General features: G+C 40.3%; 4 protein-coding genes across 4 annotated transcripts; 3 read left to right on the top strand and 1 right to left on the bottom strand.

Moving 5' to 3' along the window:
• Nucleotides 1-440: 440 nt before the first annotated feature.
• LOC140949202 (E3 ubiquitin-protein ligase TRIM71-like) lies at nt 441-2,726 on the top strand. Its single transcript, XM_073398430.1, has 2 exons — nt 441-1,765; nt 1,809-2,726. Exons 1-2 carry the CDS (start codon nt 536-538, stop codon nt 2,724-2,726), a joined length of 2,148 nt encoding a protein of 715 aa, XP_073254531.1. The 5' UTR covers nt 441-535.
• A 2,310-nt stretch (nt 2,727-5,036) lies between these two features.
• Nucleotides 5,037-9,086, bottom strand: LOC140949201 (uncharacterized). Its single transcript, XM_073398429.1, has 5 exons — nt 9,074-9,086; nt 7,919-8,019; nt 6,820-7,045; nt 6,292-6,542; nt 5,037-5,553 (listed from the first exon to the last, which is right to left on the bottom strand). The coding sequence occupies exons 1-5, from the start codon at nt 9,084-9,086 to the stop codon at nt 5,437-5,439; spliced, it is 708 nt and encodes a 235-aa protein (XP_073254530.1). The 3' UTR covers nt 5,037-5,436.
• Nucleotides 9,087-9,651: 565 nt separating this feature from the next.
• LOC140947715 (E3 ubiquitin-protein ligase TRIM45-like) lies at nt 9,652-12,293 on the top strand. Its single transcript, XM_073396889.1, has one exon. It carries the CDS (start codon nt 9,679-9,681, stop codon nt 11,863-11,865), a length of 2,187 nt encoding a protein of 728 aa, XP_073252990.1. The 5' UTR covers nt 9,652-9,678; the 3' UTR covers nt 11,866-12,293.
• Nucleotides 12,294-18,259: 5,966 nt separating this feature from the next.
• Nucleotides 18,260-20,466, top strand: LOC140949200 (E3 ubiquitin-protein ligase TRIM71-like). The gene has a single exon (XM_073398428.1). The coding sequence runs from the start codon at nt 18,280-18,282 to the stop codon at nt 20,464-20,466; it is 2,187 nt and encodes a 728-aa protein (XP_073254529.1). The 5' UTR covers nt 18,260-18,279.
• The last annotated feature ends 353 nt before the right edge of the window (nt 20,467-20,819 follow it).

Raw genomic sequence — 20,819 nt, 5'->3', positions numbered from 1 at the left:
TGAGCTCACCACACAGCAGTAGAATAGCCGCTGACTACATGTTACTACATGCAAAAAAACACACAAACACAAGCAAAGAATGAGAAAGATTACTAACAAACGTTATTAGGAAAATGCACGGAGGTTCTACTTACTCCTTCGTGTTTGAAATGATAAGTAACAGACAATTAGATTGAACCTCACATTTTTGTCACAGGTTGGCGTTTAATTCTTCTTTACCGGAATGCTCAAAGTCTGTCCACCCTCAAAGTAATATAGATTATATACAAAAAAACAAGTCCATTAAAAACGCGCACTTTATAGCAAGATTTTATATTTGTCTTTTGTCTTAACTTGTGTCAATATTCCCAGCTAAACAATGCGGGGAAAAACCCTCCTTAACTTCCGCTTCTAAGGTCAGAGGGTAGATTATTTCAAATCTAGTTGGCTACCTGTGGGTATTAAGCAAAATGTTTTATGACGCTATAAATGGTTCAAGTTTCCCGGAATCTCAAAGAACAAGAAAGGGCGTGCCGCTGTTGAGCAATCTCTCACAATGGAATCTCTGTTGATAAACCTCAAAGAACAGGTTACTTGTGCAATCTGTCTGGATAGTTTTACCGATCCCAAGACAATAACCTGCCTGCATACATTCTGCTGTGACTGTTTGAAGAAACACGCACTGATCAGCCAAAGGAATGGAAAGTTTCGCTGCCCCGAGTGTCAAGCTGAAGTCGATCTTCCCGAAGCAAACTGTTTCGACAAACTACCGTCTAGTTTTCATCATAACAGCTTGCTCAGTCTTCTCGCTGCTCGACAGAGTGGCGATGGCAACGAAATCAGTTGTGGCATTTGCAAGAAAAAGAGCGCAGAGATAAGTTACTGCTTCGAATGCGCTAAATTCATGTGCAGTGACTGTGTAAACGCACATCAACTGTTTACAAACCTCACAGAAGTACACAAGGTGACTCCAGTCAAACAGTTCCAACCTCAAGACTACGAAGCCCTGATGAAGAGGCAGTCATTTTGCAAGCAGCAGTATCACGAGCGCGAGATTGTAAGATTTTTCTGCCGCAAATGCAAACTGTGTGTTTGCCAAATTTGCATCGCTACGGATCACAAGTCACACGAGGGCCATGATGTGGAACTACTGGATAAAGTGGCGGATGGCGAGAAAGTGAACATCCTAGAGAGAGCCGAAAAGTTAAAAGAAAAGACCAATCTTTACAGCGATGCGATTTTCAAGCTTGAACAAACAGAGCTTGAGCTGCATACAGATATTACTAATGTTAAACATGAAGTTTCCCAGACAGCGGAACAAATCATTGCCACTATTCGTGAAAGTGAATGCGAGATCATCACCTTTCTCGAGAACACGCGGGCGACTCGATCGGAAATGTTAAACTCGGCAAAGACACAAGTGCAGTCCTTGCTAAAGCAGATCAACCAAGCAGTCGAGTTTGCTGAACAACTCGTGCAAAAAAGCTCCAGTTCGGACATAATGCAAAACAAACTGAGACTACAGCAGCGTTACAACGAACTTGAAAGCGCTCCCATCCCAGAACTTCCGGTCAGTTCCTTTGTGAAGTACTTTCCGAATTTGGAACTAGAAAAATTTAGCGTTGGCTTCGTAGCAACAAGTGAACCGACCATCAAGGGACTGAATCAAGATATCCAAGCTGGTGTAGAATCAGAGTTCGATGTTAACCCCAGAATCCCTAAAGAACAAGCGCATGAAGTTAAATGCAAATTCCAATGTGAGGCGCTCGTGGAACCCCCTGAGAAGGTAGGAAGTTTGAGAACGTACGAGAATGAAGATGCTACACTAGTGTAACAAGTTTGTACCTAAAGTTCCTGGTACTTTTAACATCACAGTCAAAATAAATGGGAAGGTTCTTTCAACCAACACTGTCCAGGTGAAACAACGGCTCATTCAGGTTTTGGGAGAGTTGGAATTAAATCAAGAAACTTCTAAAAAACCGAGAGGGTTGGCTGTCAACAGCAAAGGGCAAATTGCTGTTGTTGACAGCGAAAGACACTGTGTTTTCATAATTGACATGGAAGGAAACTGTCTAAGAAAAGTAGGTTGTCGTGGAAAGAAGGACGGGGAGCTTAACGGTCCAGAGGACGTTACTTACCTTAATGATGATAACATTCTTGTGGCGGATGAAGTAAATCATCGCATTCAACAATTTAATGTTCAAACTGGAAACTTTGTGAAAAGCTTTGGAAAGAAAGGGGCAAGGGGTGGTGAGTTTCACAATCCTGTCAGTGTTTGTGTGAATGATGCAGGTCGTGTTATCGTGGCTGACTACCATAACACTAGAGTCCAAGTTTTATCACAAGATGGTGAATCTTTGTTTAAATTTGGAGACAGTGGACCAGAAAAACTAAGCACACCCAGGTCGTGTATTTACCATGAGAACAAGTTCATTGTTTCTGACCGGGTTAATAATTGCTTGAAAGTGTTAGATAATACTGGGAAGTTGTGGTACAAGATAGGAGAAGAAGGCGAGGGTGATGGGCAGTTGAAATCCCCTAATGGACTGTGTTTACAGAAATGTCGCAAACACCACAATCTTCTTGTTTGCAATTTCGACAGTGTCGATCAGTTTACATTGGATGGTTGTTTCACTGGAAAAACTACTGACAAGTTTAAAGCAAGTCCCTCAAGAATAACTACAACACCGGATGGTCTAATTTTAGTTTCGGACTGGAAGGCCGGTAAAATATATATTCTAAAATAGTACGTAAAAAACTGTCGAAGAGAAGTTAAGCCAGCCGAAACCGAAAGGGAAAACACTGAGATGTACTCACTAAAAAGCTACGTCGTAAATATAGAATACTTCATAGAAAGTTCTGAGCTGCGGAATGTTCGCAGTTTTTCGACATAATACGAGTGGAAATTAAAAAAACCCAGGTGTTAGTTACAGCGTTGCAGTCGACAGAGTTGTAAAGTAGAAAATGCATCTCATTAAATCTAGCCAAGAAGATGCATTTGTCCACTCGCTATAAAACGCTGTTTGTTAAGTCGAAAATCATCTGTACACTGTTCGCTTCACTTAAAATTTTTTCAACTGACATGGAAAGTATAGATATCTTCAAGTCATTCACCGTCCTTTTCCACTTAAGCATGCACCACGTACGCGGAACCATCATGCAGGCCACCGCAACTATGAAAGATATAAGAAATGCAAATTATCCTTCAGAGCTAACACATCTTTATCAATTGATGACTTTAGACGTGTTCACATTTCTCAGTTATAAAAAAAAACCCTGCCAGCGAGATTGTGAATAAAATAAACAACTGTGCGAGTCTACGAAGTGTTTTAGTGAGCTTTTCCATATGTATTCTAAATAAAAACTGCCATCATAATATTTATCTGATACAGCTAAAATATTTCAATATTACCAACTTACAGGCTATTTCACCATTCTACTTTACAGTGTATGAACAGAAAGGCTCAAGTGTCTGGAGTAATTCAAAATAACCCTTTTCAAGTAATACGAATGATAGAGTGATTTTACCTAACCCGTGAAATAGGTAGAAGAATACTACGCCTATTGCCTTCTCTTGTTTGTTTCTAGCTATTTTAGAATTGCGGCCAGCATCGAATCGTCTTATTGTTGATCTCACTTCAGGCAACATGTATAGGCTGTATAGCTACTTCAATTGCAAATCCTCGTTACACGTCTCCTTTCGCTGGGGTTGTTAAGACCAATTAGAACAGACAATGGGACTGGCCCTCAATAACAGGTGCAGTGGAGGACAATCGATCAAACGAACTTGTATTTGAATAAATAACCGCAGAGAACAATCATTTGTCCGCCAGCTTTACATGACGATATCTGGGGTTTCCTTGAACTTTCAATATATTATCGAGTATTCAGTGTTCATTTATTCTGTGATTTTCTTCTCTGTGCAGGTGACCTTCCCTGTGCTCTTGCTGTTGTTTAGGCTCCTTGTGTTTGTTGAGTTACTTTAACAGTACCTAAGGGTTTGCCTTGAATCTGTAAGAGTGCCGGAAAAAAAGATTACATATCAGTAAAATTATCCCCTTTAGTGCGGGAATTTGGCGGAAAAGGAAAACTTTCCAACTTAGTATTTTAGAGGACAAAAAAATACTCTATGCATACCAAAAGAAGGGTTGTCAAAGGTTACAAAAGGTTTATTATATATGGCAAGTCATTATAACAATTTATTAAGAGTCTGGTCACAGACCGTCTACTTTCTCTATAGAGATAGCCGAGCGCGGCGGATTTTTTCGCTACGGTCTGGAGAACAGACTAGTATTTCCATACCAAAGCTAGTAAAGTTCGCTGGGTTGGGTAGGTTTTGGTGTTGTGAAGCTAACCTTCCTTGATCTAATACTTTAAGTCTGAGGGTTAAGTCAGATTTCATGGAATCCCGTTCATTTTGAACCTCGTATATAGAGAAAGGGAAATTCGTCCAAATTATCGGAAGATTAGAAAAACGGAGTTGAGGAGGGGGAGGAAAGTGTTTGACTAGAAAAGTGAAGTTAGTTTAGGTTCAATATATTGAAAGGTTCTGTTCAAGAAAGCGAGGGTTCGAGAAGTCACGGGGGGTTGAGAAGTATGAGTTCTCTTATTTGATTCATCCCACCGAAAAATGAAGGTATCGACCGTTCGACATTAGCAGTCCCATTGTCGGTTGACGTACCTGTTGTAGGCCTTGAACGACTTGAGCCTGTTGAGTGTGAAACTGAACCGGTGTAGTAGCACCTCTTGGTGATTGTACAATGGTCTGTTGAATCTGGGCGGGGCCAGTTTGTTGTGGGAACTGAACCATTCGAACTTGGAACTGAGGCTGTTGGAGCTGTGTTCCGATTGGTACCAGAGGCTGCAGGTTTGTTGTAGTGCGATTCACAGTTGATGTTAGAGCGGCTATGGCAGTTGGTGAAGATCCGGTTGCTAACAAACAAAAACAATAATATGCCATATCTGACGCGGCTAAAATATTTTAATATTTCATATTTTATAGATTATTTCACCATTTTAGATAACAGTGTATGAACAGAAAGGCTCAAATGTCTAGAGCAATTCACAATAACCCTAGTACATAGTTTCTGCTGACTATTAAATGTAGATGTAGATGAAGATATTAAATGAGTTTATAAATGTCCATGAAAGAGACGTATTGAAACTTTTAGAATTGCGGCAGGCTTCGAATCGTCTTAATCTCAGTTGAGGCAACATGTAGTTGCGGCTTCAATGGCAAAAGCCTCGTTACACATTCACTTTCGCTGCGGTTGTAAAGACCAATTAGAACAGAAAATGGGACTGGCCCCCAATAACATGTTCAATGGAGGACAATCAAACGAACTTGTATTTGAATAAATAACCGCAGAGGACAATCATTTGTCCGGCAGCTTTACATGACGATCTTAATATCTGGGTTTTACTTAAACTTTCAATATATTATTGAGTATTCAGTCTTTATTTATTTTGTGATTTTCTTCTCTGTGCAGGTGACCTTCCCTGTGCTCTTGCTGTTGTTTGGGCTCCTTGTGTTTGTTGAGTTACTTTAACAGTACCTAAGGGTTTGCCTTGAATCTGTAAGAGTGCCGGAAAAAAGATTACATATCAGTAAAATTATCCCCTTTAACGTAATTCCGTCTGATTTTTACAAACCCCTGCCGAAATTTGGCAGAAAAGGAAAACTTTCCAACTTCGTATTTTAGACGACAACTACTCGATGCATACCAAAAGAAGGGTTGTCGAAGGTTACAAAAAGTTTTTTTTTTGGCACGTCATTATAACAATTTATTAAAAGTCTAGTCACCGGCCGTCTACTTTCTCTTTGGAGATAGCCGAGCGCGACGGATTTATTCGCTACGGTCTGGAGAACAGACTAGTATTTCCATACCAAAGCTAGTAAAGTTCGCTGGGTTGGGTAGGTTTTGGTGGTGTGAAGCTAACCTTCCTTGATCTAATACTTTAAGTCTGAAGGTTAAATCAGATTTCATGGAATCCCGTTCATTTTGAACCTCGTATATAGAGAAAAGGAAATTCGTCCAAATTATCGGAAGATTAGAAAAACGGAGTTGAGGAGAGGGAAAAAAGTGTTTAACTGGAAAAGTGAAGTCAGTTTAGATTCAATATATTGAAAGGTTCTGTTCAAGAAAGCGATGGTTCGAGAAGTCACGGGGGGTTGAGAAGTAAGGGTTCTACTGTATACGACTGAGCGGCTGAAAGTACTTCACAAGATGAGTTCTCTTATTTGATTCATCTCACCGAAAAATGAAGGTATCGACCGTTCGACATTAGCAATCCCATTGTCCGTTGACATACCTGTTGTAGGCCTTGAACGACTTGAGCCTGTTGAGTGTGAATCTGAACCGGTGTAGTAGCACCTCTTGGTGATTGTACAATGGTCTGTTGAATCTGGGCGGGGCCACTTTGTTGTGGGAACTGAACCATTCGAACTTGGAACTGAGGCTGTTGGAGCTGTGTTTCGATTGGTACCAGAGGTTGCAGGTTTGTTGTAGTGCGATTTACAGTTGATGTTAGAGCAGCTATGGCAGTTGCTGAAGATCCGGTTGCTAACAAACAAAAAAAAAACTTCAGCTTTTAACAGCCAGCAAATTCACCTTCCTGACAATTAATTCAATCAATCAATTTAATTCCGTGCCGCTCCCCTCCTCCACCTGTTCCTTACAGCACCACCCTTCTTTTCTCCAAGTAGCTGAAGGAAGCAGGAATTCAAGACAACAACCTTCTTTTTACGACTCACTAGTCTCCTAAGTAGTGAGAAACGTTTGCGAAGGAGCATGGTGTGAAGACACAACTAACTAATTGATTGGAGGTCTAATAGCTTACCTGCGCTGATTTTCCTTTGCTGTTGTTGTTGCTGTGGTAATATGGGTCTCGTGTTTAGTGTCACAGTAGTCGTCCCTAAGGGAGGGGAGAGTGGAGTGTTTGGCAGTATTGGTGCTGGTTGCCCAGTAGGGGTACCTTGAGGAGAGGTTTTTGTTTGGATCTGTGCACTTGTCGTAGCACCACCAGCTGATTGTATGTGGGTTATTGGCACCAAGTTACCTGGAATCTGTTAAAAAGGACAGCATCCGTCAGGCAAGTTCAATGCATTCTCACATTACTTTATTTGAGACTGTGGAAAAATTCTACGGTGCAACAATCAATGAACTAACGATGCATCGTGCGATAGTTTTCAATCAACATCTTCCAGCCCTCCTTTCTCGCTAAAAGAGGCACATCGTTTCCTCAACTGTGGACTAGTAACGAATACATTTTCCGTGGACGCTCGCTTAACAAAGGCCTAGGGACTCGAGAGATGAGTTACGAGACATGTGAGTCCGCAGGCGAGAAGACAATAGAACTAGACCAAGATAACAGAAAAAATGGGGGGAGGGGCAAACAAGAGTCACTAAAAAAGGGGGGTTAGATCAACTCCAGCCCGCTCCCCCATGAGCAACCTCGTCCCCAGGGCGCTTTTCCCTGGCTTTGGGGTTTCCCGCCCCGCCCCCAAAGCCAGGGAAAAGCGCCCTGGGGACGAGGTTGCCCCATGAGGGGCTTCGACGGCGCATGAATCCAATCCTTCCCGCCCTATCTTGTGTTTAATCATACACAGAAGGCCACTTCCAGGTAAGAAACTAAAACACATACCTAAAATAAAGCTCTCGCTAGTAATTAGCCAGAATTAAGGCCAGTGTAACCGAGCGAGCACTGGGAATAGTAGAATTTCTCCATGATTAATAGTTTCTGATTCTTCGCAGACGTCAGTATCGCGATAGTATCGAAATAATAGTAGTCCTAATATAGCAATACTATTGGGATAGTATTTAAGCTATCATGATACTATTGTAATAGTCAAAGTGAGCTCAATAGTCAACCCTATTTGTCCCCCAAGTCCTTTAGCTTACGACGTCCTAATTTCGCAAGTGATACCTAAGTCATTTACCGTGAAAGTTGTAGACGGTGATCTTGCTTGATGCACTATCTGTGCTTGTTGAGTTTGTACGGTTGAGGTACCCTGCACACACAAACAAACATAAGTTGGGGCTTAGTTAAAGCATCCATCCTCCCACTCACTAAAGAGTAGTCATTCATTTTTGCATGGAGTCAGACGGTGGGTTCGATAAATTGCTATTAGGGACTGTTGGATCATTGTATGGTTCTGAGAAACTACCCACCTACCCCTCCGTTAAGCCAACATTAACACTTACTTCTGACTTAGGGCAAAATGTTGGCTTGGGGGAGGGGTAGGTGGGCAGTTTCCCAGACTGAACGAAATATCAGGCTTCGGACTGTTTTGGGAAACAAATTTTGACCAAGTTGCCTGTGAAACTTCCAAAAAAAAAAGAGTCGATAGCATTCCTGAAATAGTCTCGTATTTCAGTTCATTTACCGTATAATTCAAACAGTGTCAACCTTTTTTTGTGCGAAAGCGGTGTGAACAGTATTTGATAAACTCTGCAGGAGGAAGCTGAGGTCGTGAAATTTTCTTATTGCTTAGTTACTGCTCTCCTTTTTTCTTCTTAAAGGTGGATCTCCTTTGACAGATGACAAGTTACGAGAATGTTTTTAAAAGTCGATGAGAAGAGGCAAAGAAGTCAGAGATCTGATCCAGACAGCTTGTGATGACATTGATAGATAATTATACCTGTGGAGAATGTATTTTAAACAAAAAATTAAACTGAATGAGGAAAAACGTGAAACATTTCGTGCTAACTATTCTGCAGTTTTACTATTTTTTAAATTTAAAATTGCCTACTCTTATCAGTGTAATTCCAAGATCCCTCCTCAAAACGTTTCGCTGGTGTTTAAAGGAGTTACCTGGTTAGGGAAGCTACATTTTAATTTATGATGGGGATATTTGATTTGTTTGTTTGTTTTTGAAACGAAACTATGTTTTTTTGCCCTCTCCTCTCTCATTCTCGAATAAGACGTACAACGCGTGACCCTCCCCAAATCTCTAAATCCGTCTTTCGTTCTCCTAAATTTAATTCTGAAAATAAAACCTTACTTTATAAACTTCCACTTCAGGGTTGAAAAACAGATTGTTTAAGAGTTATGCTAGAAACATTGAAGTACTAAACTAGGTTTGTGTTTGCACGACTCCACCCCATTCCTCTGGCTCGATTTCTCGTCTTCACTGCTGGGCGATCCAAGTTTACTGCCAAAACTAAGCTTACCACACAGCAGTAGAATAGCTGACTACATGTTACTACATGCAAAAGAAACAAAGAAACACACAAACACAATCAAAGAATGAGAAAGATTACTAAAAAACGTTGTTAGGAAAATGCACAGAGGTTCTACTTCACTGCCTCGTGTTTGAAATGATATGTGACAGCCGATTACTGAGAATTAACCTCACATTTTTGTCGCACAGTTTGGCGTTTAATTCGTCTTAACTGCAACACTCAAAGTTTGTCCACCCTCAAAGTAATATACAAAAAACAAATCCATTAAAAACGCGCACTTCTATTGCGAGATTTTATATTTGCCTTTTGTCTTAATGTCAATATTCCCAGCTAAACAATGCGGGAAAATACCCTCCTTAACTTCCGCTTCTAAGGTCAGAGGGTAGATAATTCCAAATCTAGTTGGCTGCCTGTGGGTATTAAGCAAAATGTTTTGTGACGCTATAAATGGTTCAAGTTTCCCGGAATCCCAAACAACAAGAAAGGGCGTTCCGTTGTTGAGCAATCTCTCACAATGGAATCTCTGTTGATAAACCTCAAAGAACAGGTTACTTGTGCAATCTGTCTAGATAGTTTTACCGATCCCAAGACAATAACCTGCCTGCATACATTCTGCTGTGACTGTTTGAAGAAACACGCACTGATCAGCCAAAGGAATGGAAAGTTTCGCTGCCCCGAGTGTCAAGCTGAAGTCGATCTTCCCGAAGCAAACTGTTTCGCCAAACTACCGTCTAGTTTCCATCATAACAGGTTGCTCAGTCTTCTCGCTGTTCGACAGAGTGGCGATGGCAACGAAATCAGTTGTGGCATTTGCAAGAAAAAGAGCGCAGAGATAAGTTACTGCTTCGAATGCGCTAAATTCATGTGCAGTGACTGTGTAAACGCACATCAACTGTTTACAAACCTCACTGAAGGACACAAGGTGACGCCAGTCAAACAGTTCCAACCTCAAGACTACGAAGCCCTGATGAAGAGGCAGTCATTTTGCAAGCAGCAGTATCACGAGCGCGAGATTGTAAGATTTTTCTGCCGCAAATGCAAACTGTGTGTTTGCCAAATTTGCATCGCAACGGATCACAAGTCACACGAGGGCCATGATGTGGAACTACTGGATAAAGTGGCGGATGGCGAGAAAGTCAACATCCTAGAGAGAGCCGAAAAGTTAAAAGAAAAGACCAATCTTTACAGCGATGCGATTTTCAAGCTTGAACAAACAGAGCTTGAGCTGCATACAAATATTACTAATGTTAAACATGAAGTTTCCCAGACAGCGGAACAAATCATTGCCACTATTCGTGAAAGTGAATGCGAGATCATCACCTTTCTCGAGAACACGCGGGCGTCTCGATCGGAAATGTTAAATTCGGCAAAGACACAAGTGCAGTCCTTGCTAAAGCAGATCAACCAAGCAGTCGAGTTTGCTGAACAACTCGTGCAAAAAAGCTCCAGTTCGGACATAATGCAAAACAAACTAAAACTACAGCAGCGTTACAACGAACTTGAAAGCGCTCCCATCCCAGAACTTCCGGTCAGTTCCTTTGTGAAGTACTTTCCGAATTTGGAACTAGAAAAATTTAGCGTTGGCTTCGTAGCAACAAGTGAACCGACCATCAAGGGACTGAATCAAGATATCCAAGCTGGTGTAGAATCAGAGTTCGATGTTAACCCCAGAATCCCTAAAGAACAAGCGCATGAAGTTAAATGCAAATTCCAATGTGAGGTGCTCGTGGAACCCTCTGAGAAGGTAGGAAGTTTGAGAACGTACGAGAATGAAGATGCTACACTAGTGAAGTTTGTACCTAAAGTTCCTGGTACTTTTAACATCACAGTCAAAATAAATGGGAAGGTTCTTTCAACCAACACTGTCCAGGTGAAACAACGGCTCATTCAGGTTTTGGGAGAGTTGGAATTAAATCAAGAAACTTCTAAAAAACCGAGAGGGTTGGCTGTCAACAGCAAAGGGCAAATTGCTGTTGTTGACAGCGAAAGACACTGTGTTTTCATAATTGACACGGAAGGAAACTGTCTAAGAAAAGTAGGTTGTCGTGGAAAGAAGGACGGGGAGCTAAACGGTCCAGAGGACGTTACGTACCTTAATGATGATAACATTCTTGTGGCGGATGAAGTAAATCATCGCATTCAACAATTTAATGTTCAAACTGGAAACTTTGTGAAAAGCTTTGGAAAGAAAGGGGCAAGGGGTGGTGAGTTTCACAATCCTGTCAGTGTTTGTGTGAATGATGAAGGTCGTGTTATCGTGGCTGACTACCATAACACTAGAGTCCAAGTTTTATCACAAGATGGTGAATCTTTGTTTAAATTTGGAGACAGTGGACCAGAAAAACTAAGCACACCCAGGTCGTGTATTTACCATGAGAACAAGTTCATTGTTTCTGACCGGGTTAATAATTGCTTGAAAGTGTTAGATAATACTGGGAAGTTGTGGTACAAGATAGGAGAAGAAGGCGAGGGTGATGGGCAGTTGAAATCCCCTAATGGACTGTGTTTACAGAAATGTCGCAAACACCACAATCTTCTTGTTTGCAATTTCGACAGTGTCGATCAGTTTACATTGGATGGTTGTTTCACTGGAAAAACTACTGACAAGTTTAAAGCAAGTCCCTCAAGAATAACTACAACACCGGATGGTCTAATTTTAGTTTCGGACTGGAAGGCCGGTAAAATATATATTCTAAAATAGCACGTAAAAAACTGTCGAAGAGAAGCCAGCCGAAACCGAAAGGGAAAACACTGAGATGTACTCACTAAAAAGCTACGTCGTAAATATAGAATACTTCATAGAAAGTTCTGAGCTGCGGAATGTTCGCAGTTTTTCGACATAATACGAGTGCAAATTTAGAATACCACAGGAGTTAGTGACAGAGTCTCAGTGGACAGAGTTGTAAAGTAGAAAATGCATCTCATTAAGTCTAGCCAAGAAGATGCATTTGTCCACTCGCTCTAAAACGCTGTTTGTTAAGTCGAAAATCATCTGTACACTGTTCACTTCACTTAAAATTTTTGCAACTGACATGGAAAGTATAGATATCTTCAAGTCATACACGGTCCTTTTCCACTTTAGCATGCACCACGTACGCGGAACCATCATGCAGGCCACCGCAACTATGAAAGATATAAGAAATGCAAATTATCCTTCATAAATAACCGCAGAGAACAATCGTTTGTCCGCCAGCTTTACATGAGGATATCTGGGGTTTCCTTGAACTTTCAATATATCATCGAGTATTCAGTGTTCATTTATTCTGTGATTTTCTTCTCTGTGCAGGTGACCTTCCCTGTGCTCTTGCTGTTGTTTGGGCTCCTTGTGTTTGTTGAGTTACTTTAACAGTACCTAAGGGTTTGCCTTGAATCTGTAAGAGTGCCGGAAAAAAGTTTACTTATCAGTAAAATTATCCCCTTTAGTGCGGGAATTTGGCGGAAAAGGAAAACTTTCCAACTTAGTATTTTAGAGGACAAAAAAATACTCTATGCATACCAAAAGAAGGGTTGTCAAAGGTTACAAAAGGTTTATTATGGCAAGTCATTATAACAATTTATTAAGAGTCTGGTCACAGACCGTCTACTTTCTCTATAGAGATAGCCGCGCGGCGGATTTATTCGCTACGGTCTGGAGTAAAGTTCGCTGGGTTGGGTAGGTTTTGGTGTTGTGAAGCTAACCTCCCTGATCTAATACTTTAAGTCTGAGGGTCAAGTCAGATTTCATGGAATCCCGTTCATTTTGAACCTCGTATATAGAGAAAGGGAAATTCGTCCAAATTATCGGAAGATTAGAAAAACGGAGTTGAGGAGGGGGGGGGGGGGGGGGGAGCGAGGGTTCGAGAAGTCACGGGGGGTTGAGAAGTATGAGTTCTCTTACTTGATTCATCCCACCGAAAAATGAAGGTATCGACCGTTCGACATTAGCAGTCCCATCGTCGGTTGACATACCTGTTGTAGGCCTTGAACGACTTGAGCCTGTTGAGTGTGAATCTGAACCGGTGTAGTAGCACCTCTTGGTGATTGTACGATGGTCTGTTGAATCTGGGCGGGGCCACTTTGTTGTGGGAACTGAACCATTCGAACTTGGAACTGAGGCTGTTGGAGCTGTGTTCCGATTGGTACCAGAGGCTGGAGGTTTGTTGTGGTGCGATTTACAGTTGATGTTAGAGCAGTTGTGGCAGTTGGTGAAGATCCGGTTGCTAACAAACAAAAACAAAAACTTCAGCTTTTAAAAGCCAGCAAATTCACCTTACTGACTCAGTTTGTAAAATAGGAGAAAATATTCTTTTAATTCCGTGCCCCTCCCCTCCCCCCACCTGTTCCTCACCCTTCTCTTCTCTAAGTAGCTGAGGGAAGCAGGAATTCAAGACAACAACCTGTTTTTTACGACTCACTAGTCTCCTTTGTAGCAAGAAACGTTTTTGAAGTAGCATGACATGAAGACCCAACTAACTAGTTGCTTACCTGCGCTGATTTTTCTTTGCTGTGTTGTTGTTGCTGTGGTAATATGAGGCTCGTGTTTAGTGTTACAGTATGAACCCTGGCTTCAAGCACTAGGAAAGTCCCGGATGTTCTCCACGTAAACTCAAATTAACACCGTAAACGAAGTCAACAAAGCAAACTTTTCGATGCCCAGCCTTTCTCCAGATAAGATTTGCTCTGAAAAGTGCTTAACGTTCATTGGACATGCCAGTGTTTGTGCTGAAGACGTTTTCGCGAGTGTAGTAGTGATCTATAGTAGTGCTCGAGTCTATTGCCTCAGTGCCCTGTTAAAAATATTACACTTTATCATATCAATTTTGCACATTTTCTGGCAATTATATGTTATAGTCATCTAAATAACAATTCAACTATATAATCAGTTCATTTCACGCGCACTGCTGAAAATCAGAAGATGTAGTGTGAACGTGACTAATAGAATCTTACGGTAATCAGAATCAGAAAACAATTAATCAGACCAATAGTATTCAGAGTAACCAGGGCCGAGTTGTTCAAAGCTGGGTTAAGATAACCCAGGGGTAGTTCTAAATTTGAATTCAGATGTGAAAGGTTAAAAAGCAAATTCAGTTTAATTCTTTTTGTCAGCAATTTGATGATTGGCTACTCTAAAAAGAATAGAGAAAATTGTCTGAGAATTTGCTTTTGATGAAAAGTAAAAGAGACCCGGGTTAAAATTTAACCCTGGATTAGCGCTAATCGACCTTCGAACAACTGAGTCCATACGACTATTTTACTTTACCATTTTAACTGCAACATCTTTTAAGCAATAAAAACCTTTCAGTCTTTATGACGCCTTATTTAGGGCCATCAAATAAGAGTTAAAGAATCACTTGACTTGTGTTATGACTTCACAGTCCCGAACTGGGATCGCACAGGCGTACGAACTCCTTTTTACCAACATTTAGTTTATCATGGCAAATGTTGCTTACCTGTTGAAAAACTCCGTCGTAATTGAAACATACTAGCTAAACAGGTTGGTCAACTAGCCCCAGGCTATTGGACAGCACCTTTCATAGCCGCGCCCTTTCTAATATTCGCGTATGCACATCTTCGAATCAGCTTTCGTTTGGACGATTACTTGGTTATGTACTCGTTGGTTCTGTGCTTCTTTTTCACTTGTTTTTTTTTTTTTTTTTTTCATCCGCGACCAAACGGTCGCAACATAAATGCCGGAAGTTTTTTTATAGCATCACACATTGTACCCCTGTTCGTAAGTTTGTCAGAGATGGGTTGACCAAGATGGAGGTTGAGTTTTAAGCTCCTCGACACTTTGGACTTCTCACTTAGTTTTCTGCCATATAGTCATATTCTATCATCCTGTTTTAAGCATACCTGAATCTATTGCCAGTCTCATAAAAAAACCCAGCCCTTAAGATACAAATTGATTCACTATCGGATACAGGTTACTCATTTGAATACGTTCCGACGCCTCTAGCTGCTGGAGGTGTCGGCACCGTATAATTTAAATAATCTTGAACGTACATGATAGAACGAACCTTTGAAGAAGCTTTCCAGGCCTTATGGATTGACATTCAATTTTTCGGGCGCCCAAATATAATCTGCGGAATCATCTACAGGAAGCATAATTCACCACAAGGCTTTCAAGATGACTTTGACGAAGCACTAGAAAGGATCGGCCCCTCAAAACAAATCGGGCTTTATCATGGGTCACGTGACTTCAACATAAACCTACTGGAGTCGAAAAATGTAACTATGCGCTTAATTTTCTACTTTCATTACAAGCTTTTCTTTTTTTCCGCCAACTGATAAACCAGCTCGTGTCCATGATAATTCAGCTACTTTAATTGATAATATCCTAGTCAATAGATTTGATTACAATATCACCAGTGGGAATATTATTTCCGACGTTAGTGATCATTATTCACAATTCTGTATTCTCCACTCTGTAAAGAGCAAACGTCTAACCAGAAAACAAGAAACCGTGATTTCTCTAACTTTCCAGAAAATGATTTCATAGCTGAACTTGCCCATACCAATTGGGATTGGGATTGCATCGTGCAAAATAACACAGATCGATCTTTCTCCACTTTTTACAATAAGCTAAACAAAATTTTAAAGAAACATGCTCCTATGAAAACTCCATCCCGCATGAAATTGCCTTCTACTTGAAATACGCAGACTCTTGAGAACTGCTTTTAAACGAAAAATCCGAGATCCACTTTTTTAAATTTCGACGCCGAAGAAAGTTATGTTGACTCACTCACTCTGCTCAATAAAATATATAGCGAAGCAGCAGTCATGACTAAAACCTCCAACTAATATAAAGTAAGCCTATGTAATAAATCCAATTAACTGAAAGAGCCATATAAAGCATTGTATTTATTTTCAACTAACTGTTTATATTACACATTTCCCAGTGTAACAATTTTCCTTTATTTTATATTACTAGGAGTGAACGTTAATTTTTGTCAGGTTTTATTTTTGACAACCCGCGTCGATTAGCTATGCTAACTGTGGTTTGTCAATGTTTGGAATATTGTTCTTTTTAAAAAACGGAATAAAGTGTTGTTGTTGTGAGGCCATTTTCTTCCCGCGCCTATCATGTTAACGATAGTCTTGCAAGGTTCTCCTAAATCCGTTTGCTGAATAACTAATATATTATGCATGTTCGTTATGCCCATCCATCTCAGTTTTATTTTCAATTCATCCCGGCCATTTTGTTCCCTTGACACACACCTGTGTCAGCATTTGTTTGGGTTCTTGTAGGAGTCTGAGGTGTAGTGAGCAATATTTGGTGAATTCTGCCTGGTGAAGCTGGAGACATTAAGTTGCAGTTTTGTTGCTCAGTAACTGTTTGTTTATCTTTCTTCTTCTTCTTCAAAGGAGGATCTCCTTTGACAGATGACAAATTACAGGAATGTATTAAAAAGGCGGTAAAAAGAGGCAAAGAAGTCAGAGATCTGATCCAGACAGCTTGTGTTGACATCGATAGATACCTTATTATAGGAAATTAACGCTCCATGAAATTAACGCGAATCGGTAAAATTCGCAATTTTGTTGAGCGTTAATTTCCGCGATGTTAATTAAGTGCAGCGTTGATTTCCGCGCTCTTAATTTTCAGTATTTTAACCCCAATTTTAGAAGCTGTCCAGACATTCTTGACACCTAAATTAAAAAACATTAACTACAAGCTTTCTTTCTTTCCATTTACCCTTTATTTTTCATCTTTCACAAAAGCTAAGGCGAAGGTTTACAATATTTCGAGTTCATCTTCATCGTTGTCGCTGTCAGAAGTGATGTCAGCTCAGTTTTGTTCAGTTTTGAATTTTTTTGCATCCAGTGTTGAAATAAATTTGTTCCAGTTGTCACCACCAACTGTGTCTAAATCGCGTTTATTTTTTTTAATTATGAAATTCTACCTCCTCTTTCTCGTTAATTTTCTTTATTCGAAAGTCGTTTTCCCGTTAATTTCCAATACCTTAATTTCATGGAGCGTTGATTTCCTATAATAAGGTAAATCAAAAAATTCATAGACCTGTTTAGAATGCATTTTTAACGGAAAATATTAAACTTATGAGAATAATGTAAAACGTCAAGTAAGAAACATTTCGTGCTCTTTTACTAATCTGCTATATTATAATCCTTTTAATTTGACTGTTAAAAATTGTATTTGGTCAGGTAAGTTTCCTTCAATATTGGCTATTCTTACTAGTACTCCGGCAAGATCCGCCCTCAAAAGCTTCGTGGGTGCTTTTCCAATTTTTGTGTATTACTTGAGAGTTACCTGGTTTGGGAATGTACATTTCTATTTTCTGACGGGGATGTTTGATTTGATGTTTTCGAAAAATAATTCTTTGCCCTCCTCTTTCTCATTCCCAAATAAGACGTAAAACCCCAAATCTCAAACCATCCGCCTTTCGTTATTCTCAATTTAATTCTGAAAATAACACACTTCCTCTCCAGGGTTGAAAAACAGATTTTTTTTAATAGCTGTACTACTAACTCTACAAGTAACACATAGAATACTAATTGTTTGTACCACTCTTCCCCATTCCTCTCGCTCGTTTTCTCGTCTTCACTGCTGGGCGATCCAAGTTTACTGCCAAAACTAAGCTTACCACAAAGCAGTAGAATAGCTGACTACATGCAAAAAAAAACACAACCAAACAAACTAGAATCAAAGAATGAGAAAGATCATTAAAAAACGTTATTAGGAAAATGTAGAGGTTACAAGTACTTGACTGCCTCGTAAGTGATGTGTAATGATATAAATGTATATGATATTACAGTCGATGAGATTGAACCTCAGATTTTTGACACAGATTTAATTCTTCAGTTTACTGAAACGCTCAAGTTCGTCCGCCCTCAAAGTAAGAAACAAGCAAATAAATTCCATTAAATACCCGCACTTCTGTAATAAGACTATATTTGTTTTTCGTCTTAATGTCAATATTCCGGGCTAAACAATGCGGGAAAAAAAAAACCCTCCTTTACTTCCGCATCTAAGGTCAGAGGGTAGATATTATTTCACCTCTAATTGGCTGCCTGTTTTTGGGTATCATGCACAATGATTTGTGACGCTATGGATAGTTCAAGTTTCCCGGAATCCCAAAGAAGAAGAAAGGGTGTGTTTTGTCGTTGCCAATCTTTCACAATGGAATCGCTGTTGATAAACCTCAAAGAACAAGTTACCTGTGCAATCTGTCTGGATAGTTTTACCGATCCCAAGACAATAATCTGCCTGCACACATTCTGCTGTGACTGTTTGAAGAAACACGCACTGATCAGCCAAAGGAATGGAAAGTTTCGCTGCCCCGAGTGTCAAGCTGAAGTCGATCTTCCCGAAGCAAACTGTTTCGACAAACTACCGTCTAGTTTTCATCATAACAGGTTGCTCAGTCTTCTCGCTGTTCGACAGAGTGGCGATGGGAACGAAATCAGTTGTGGCATTTGCAAGAAAAAGAGCGTAGAGATAAGTTACTGCTTCGAATGCGCTAAATTTATGTGCAGTGACTGTGTAAACGCACATCAACTGTTTACAAACCTCACAGAAGGACACAAGGTGACTCCAGTCAAACAGTTCCAGCCTCAAGACTTCGAAGCCCTGATGAAGAGGCAGTCATTTTGCAAGCAGCAGTATCACGAGCGAGAGATTGTAAGATTTTTCTGCCGCAAATGCAAACTGTGTGTTTGCCAAATTTGCATCGCTACGGATCACAAGTCACACGAGGGCCATGATGTGGAACTACTGGATAAAGTGGCGGACGGCGAGAAAGTCAACATCCTAGAGAGAGCCGAAAAGTTAAAAGAAAAGACCAAACTTTACAGCGATGCGATTTTCAAGCTTGAGCAAACAGAGCTTGTGCTGCATACAAATACTACTAATGTTAAACATGAAGTTTCTCAGACAGCGGAACAAATCATTGCCAAGATTCGTGAAAGTGAACGCGAGATTATCACCTTTCTCGAGAACACGCGCGTGTCTCGATTGGAAATGTTAAACTCGGCAAAGACACAAGTTCAGTCCTTGCTAAAGCAGATCAACCAAGCAGTCGAGTTTGCTGAACAACTCGTGCAAAAAAGCTCCAGTTCGGACATAATGCAAAGCAAAACAAAACTACAGCAGCGTTACAACGAACTTGAAAACGTTCCAATCCCAGAACTTCCGGTCAGTTCCTTTGTGAAGTTCTTCCCGAATTTGGAACTAGAAAAATTAAGCGTTGGCTGTGTAGCAACAAGTGAACCGATCATCAAGGGACTGAATCAAGATATCCAAGCTGGTGTAGAATCAGAGTTCGAAGTTAACCCCAGAATCCCTAAAGAACAATCGCAAAGAGTTAAATGCAAATTCCAATGTGAGGTGCTCGTGGAACCCGCTGAGAACGTAGGAAGTTTGAGAACGTACGAGAATGAAGAGGCTACACTAGTGAAGTTTGTACCTAAAGTTCCTGGTACTTTTAACATCACATTCAAAATAAATGGGAAGGTTCTTTCAACCAACACTGTCCAGGTGAAACAACGGCTCATTCAGGTTTTGGGACAGTTTGAATTAAAAAACGAAACTTTTGAACAACCAAGAGGGTTGGCTGTAAACAGCAAAGGGCAAATTGCTGTTGTTGACAGCAAAAAGCACTGTGTTCTCATAACTGACATGGAAGGAAACTGTCTAAGAAAAGTAAGTTGCCATGGAAACAAGGACGGACAGTTACACAGTCCAAGCGACGTCACATATCTAAATGATGATAACATTCTTGTGGCGGATCAATTAAATCATCGCATTCAACAATTTAATGTTCAAACTGGAAACTTTGTGAAGAGCTTTGGAAAGTACGGGACAAGAGACGGGGAGTTTCAGAATCCTGTCAGTGTTTTTGTGGATGATGAAGGACGCGTTATCGTAGCTGACTACCGTAACCATAGAGTACAAGTTTTGTCACGGGATGGTGAACCTTTGTTTAAATTTGGAGACAGTGGACTAGAAAAACTTGGCCCTTTTGGATGTATTTACCATGAGAAGAAGTTCATTGTTTCTGACTGGGATGACAATTCTGTGAAATTTTATGATAATACTGGAAAGTTTTTGTATAAGATAAGAGAACCAGGTCAGGGTGATGAACAGTTGTGGGGTCCAAGGGGACTTTGTCTCCAGAAATGTGGCGATCATCATAATCTTCTTGTATGTAACAGAAATAACGGTCGTGTTGATCAGTTTACATTGGATGGTTGGTTTACTGGAAAAACTGATTATAAGGTTAAAGTTCCCAGAAGAATAACTACAACACCGGATGGCCTTATTTTTGTTTCGGACTGGAAAGCCGAACAGATATATATTCTAAAATAGTACGTGAAAAAACTGTCAAAGAGAAGCCAGCGAAAACCGAAACGGAAAACTACTGAGATGTGGTCACTAAAAAGCTATGACGCAAATATAGAATACTTCATAGAATTTTTCGCTATTCAAGCGTAGCGTTTAATCGAAGGCGGCATTTATTTCAAAATTTCAAAATTTCAAAATTTAAAAAATTTAAAAAATTACGACAAATCATTTTTAAATATCAAGTAAAACAGACAGATGCTGTTTCAATGTCTCGCGTTTTTTCTTCCGGGAGAGAATCATTATTGCCTGGTTGATGTACATTACAAAGTAGTGCCGAGTTTTCCTTATAATCCTCGATTAAACGCCGCATTCGTCTT

This window comes from Porites lutea, chromosome 9 (genome assembly GCF_958299795.1).
Source record: "Porites lutea chromosome 9, jaPorLute2.1, whole genome shotgun sequence".
NCBI classification, from domain to species: Eukaryota; Metazoa; Cnidaria; class Anthozoa; order Scleractinia; family Poritidae; genus Porites; species Porites lutea.
The sequence above is the reverse complement of the archived record's forward strand: the minus strand, read 5'-3'. Positions and strand labels throughout refer to the sequence as shown.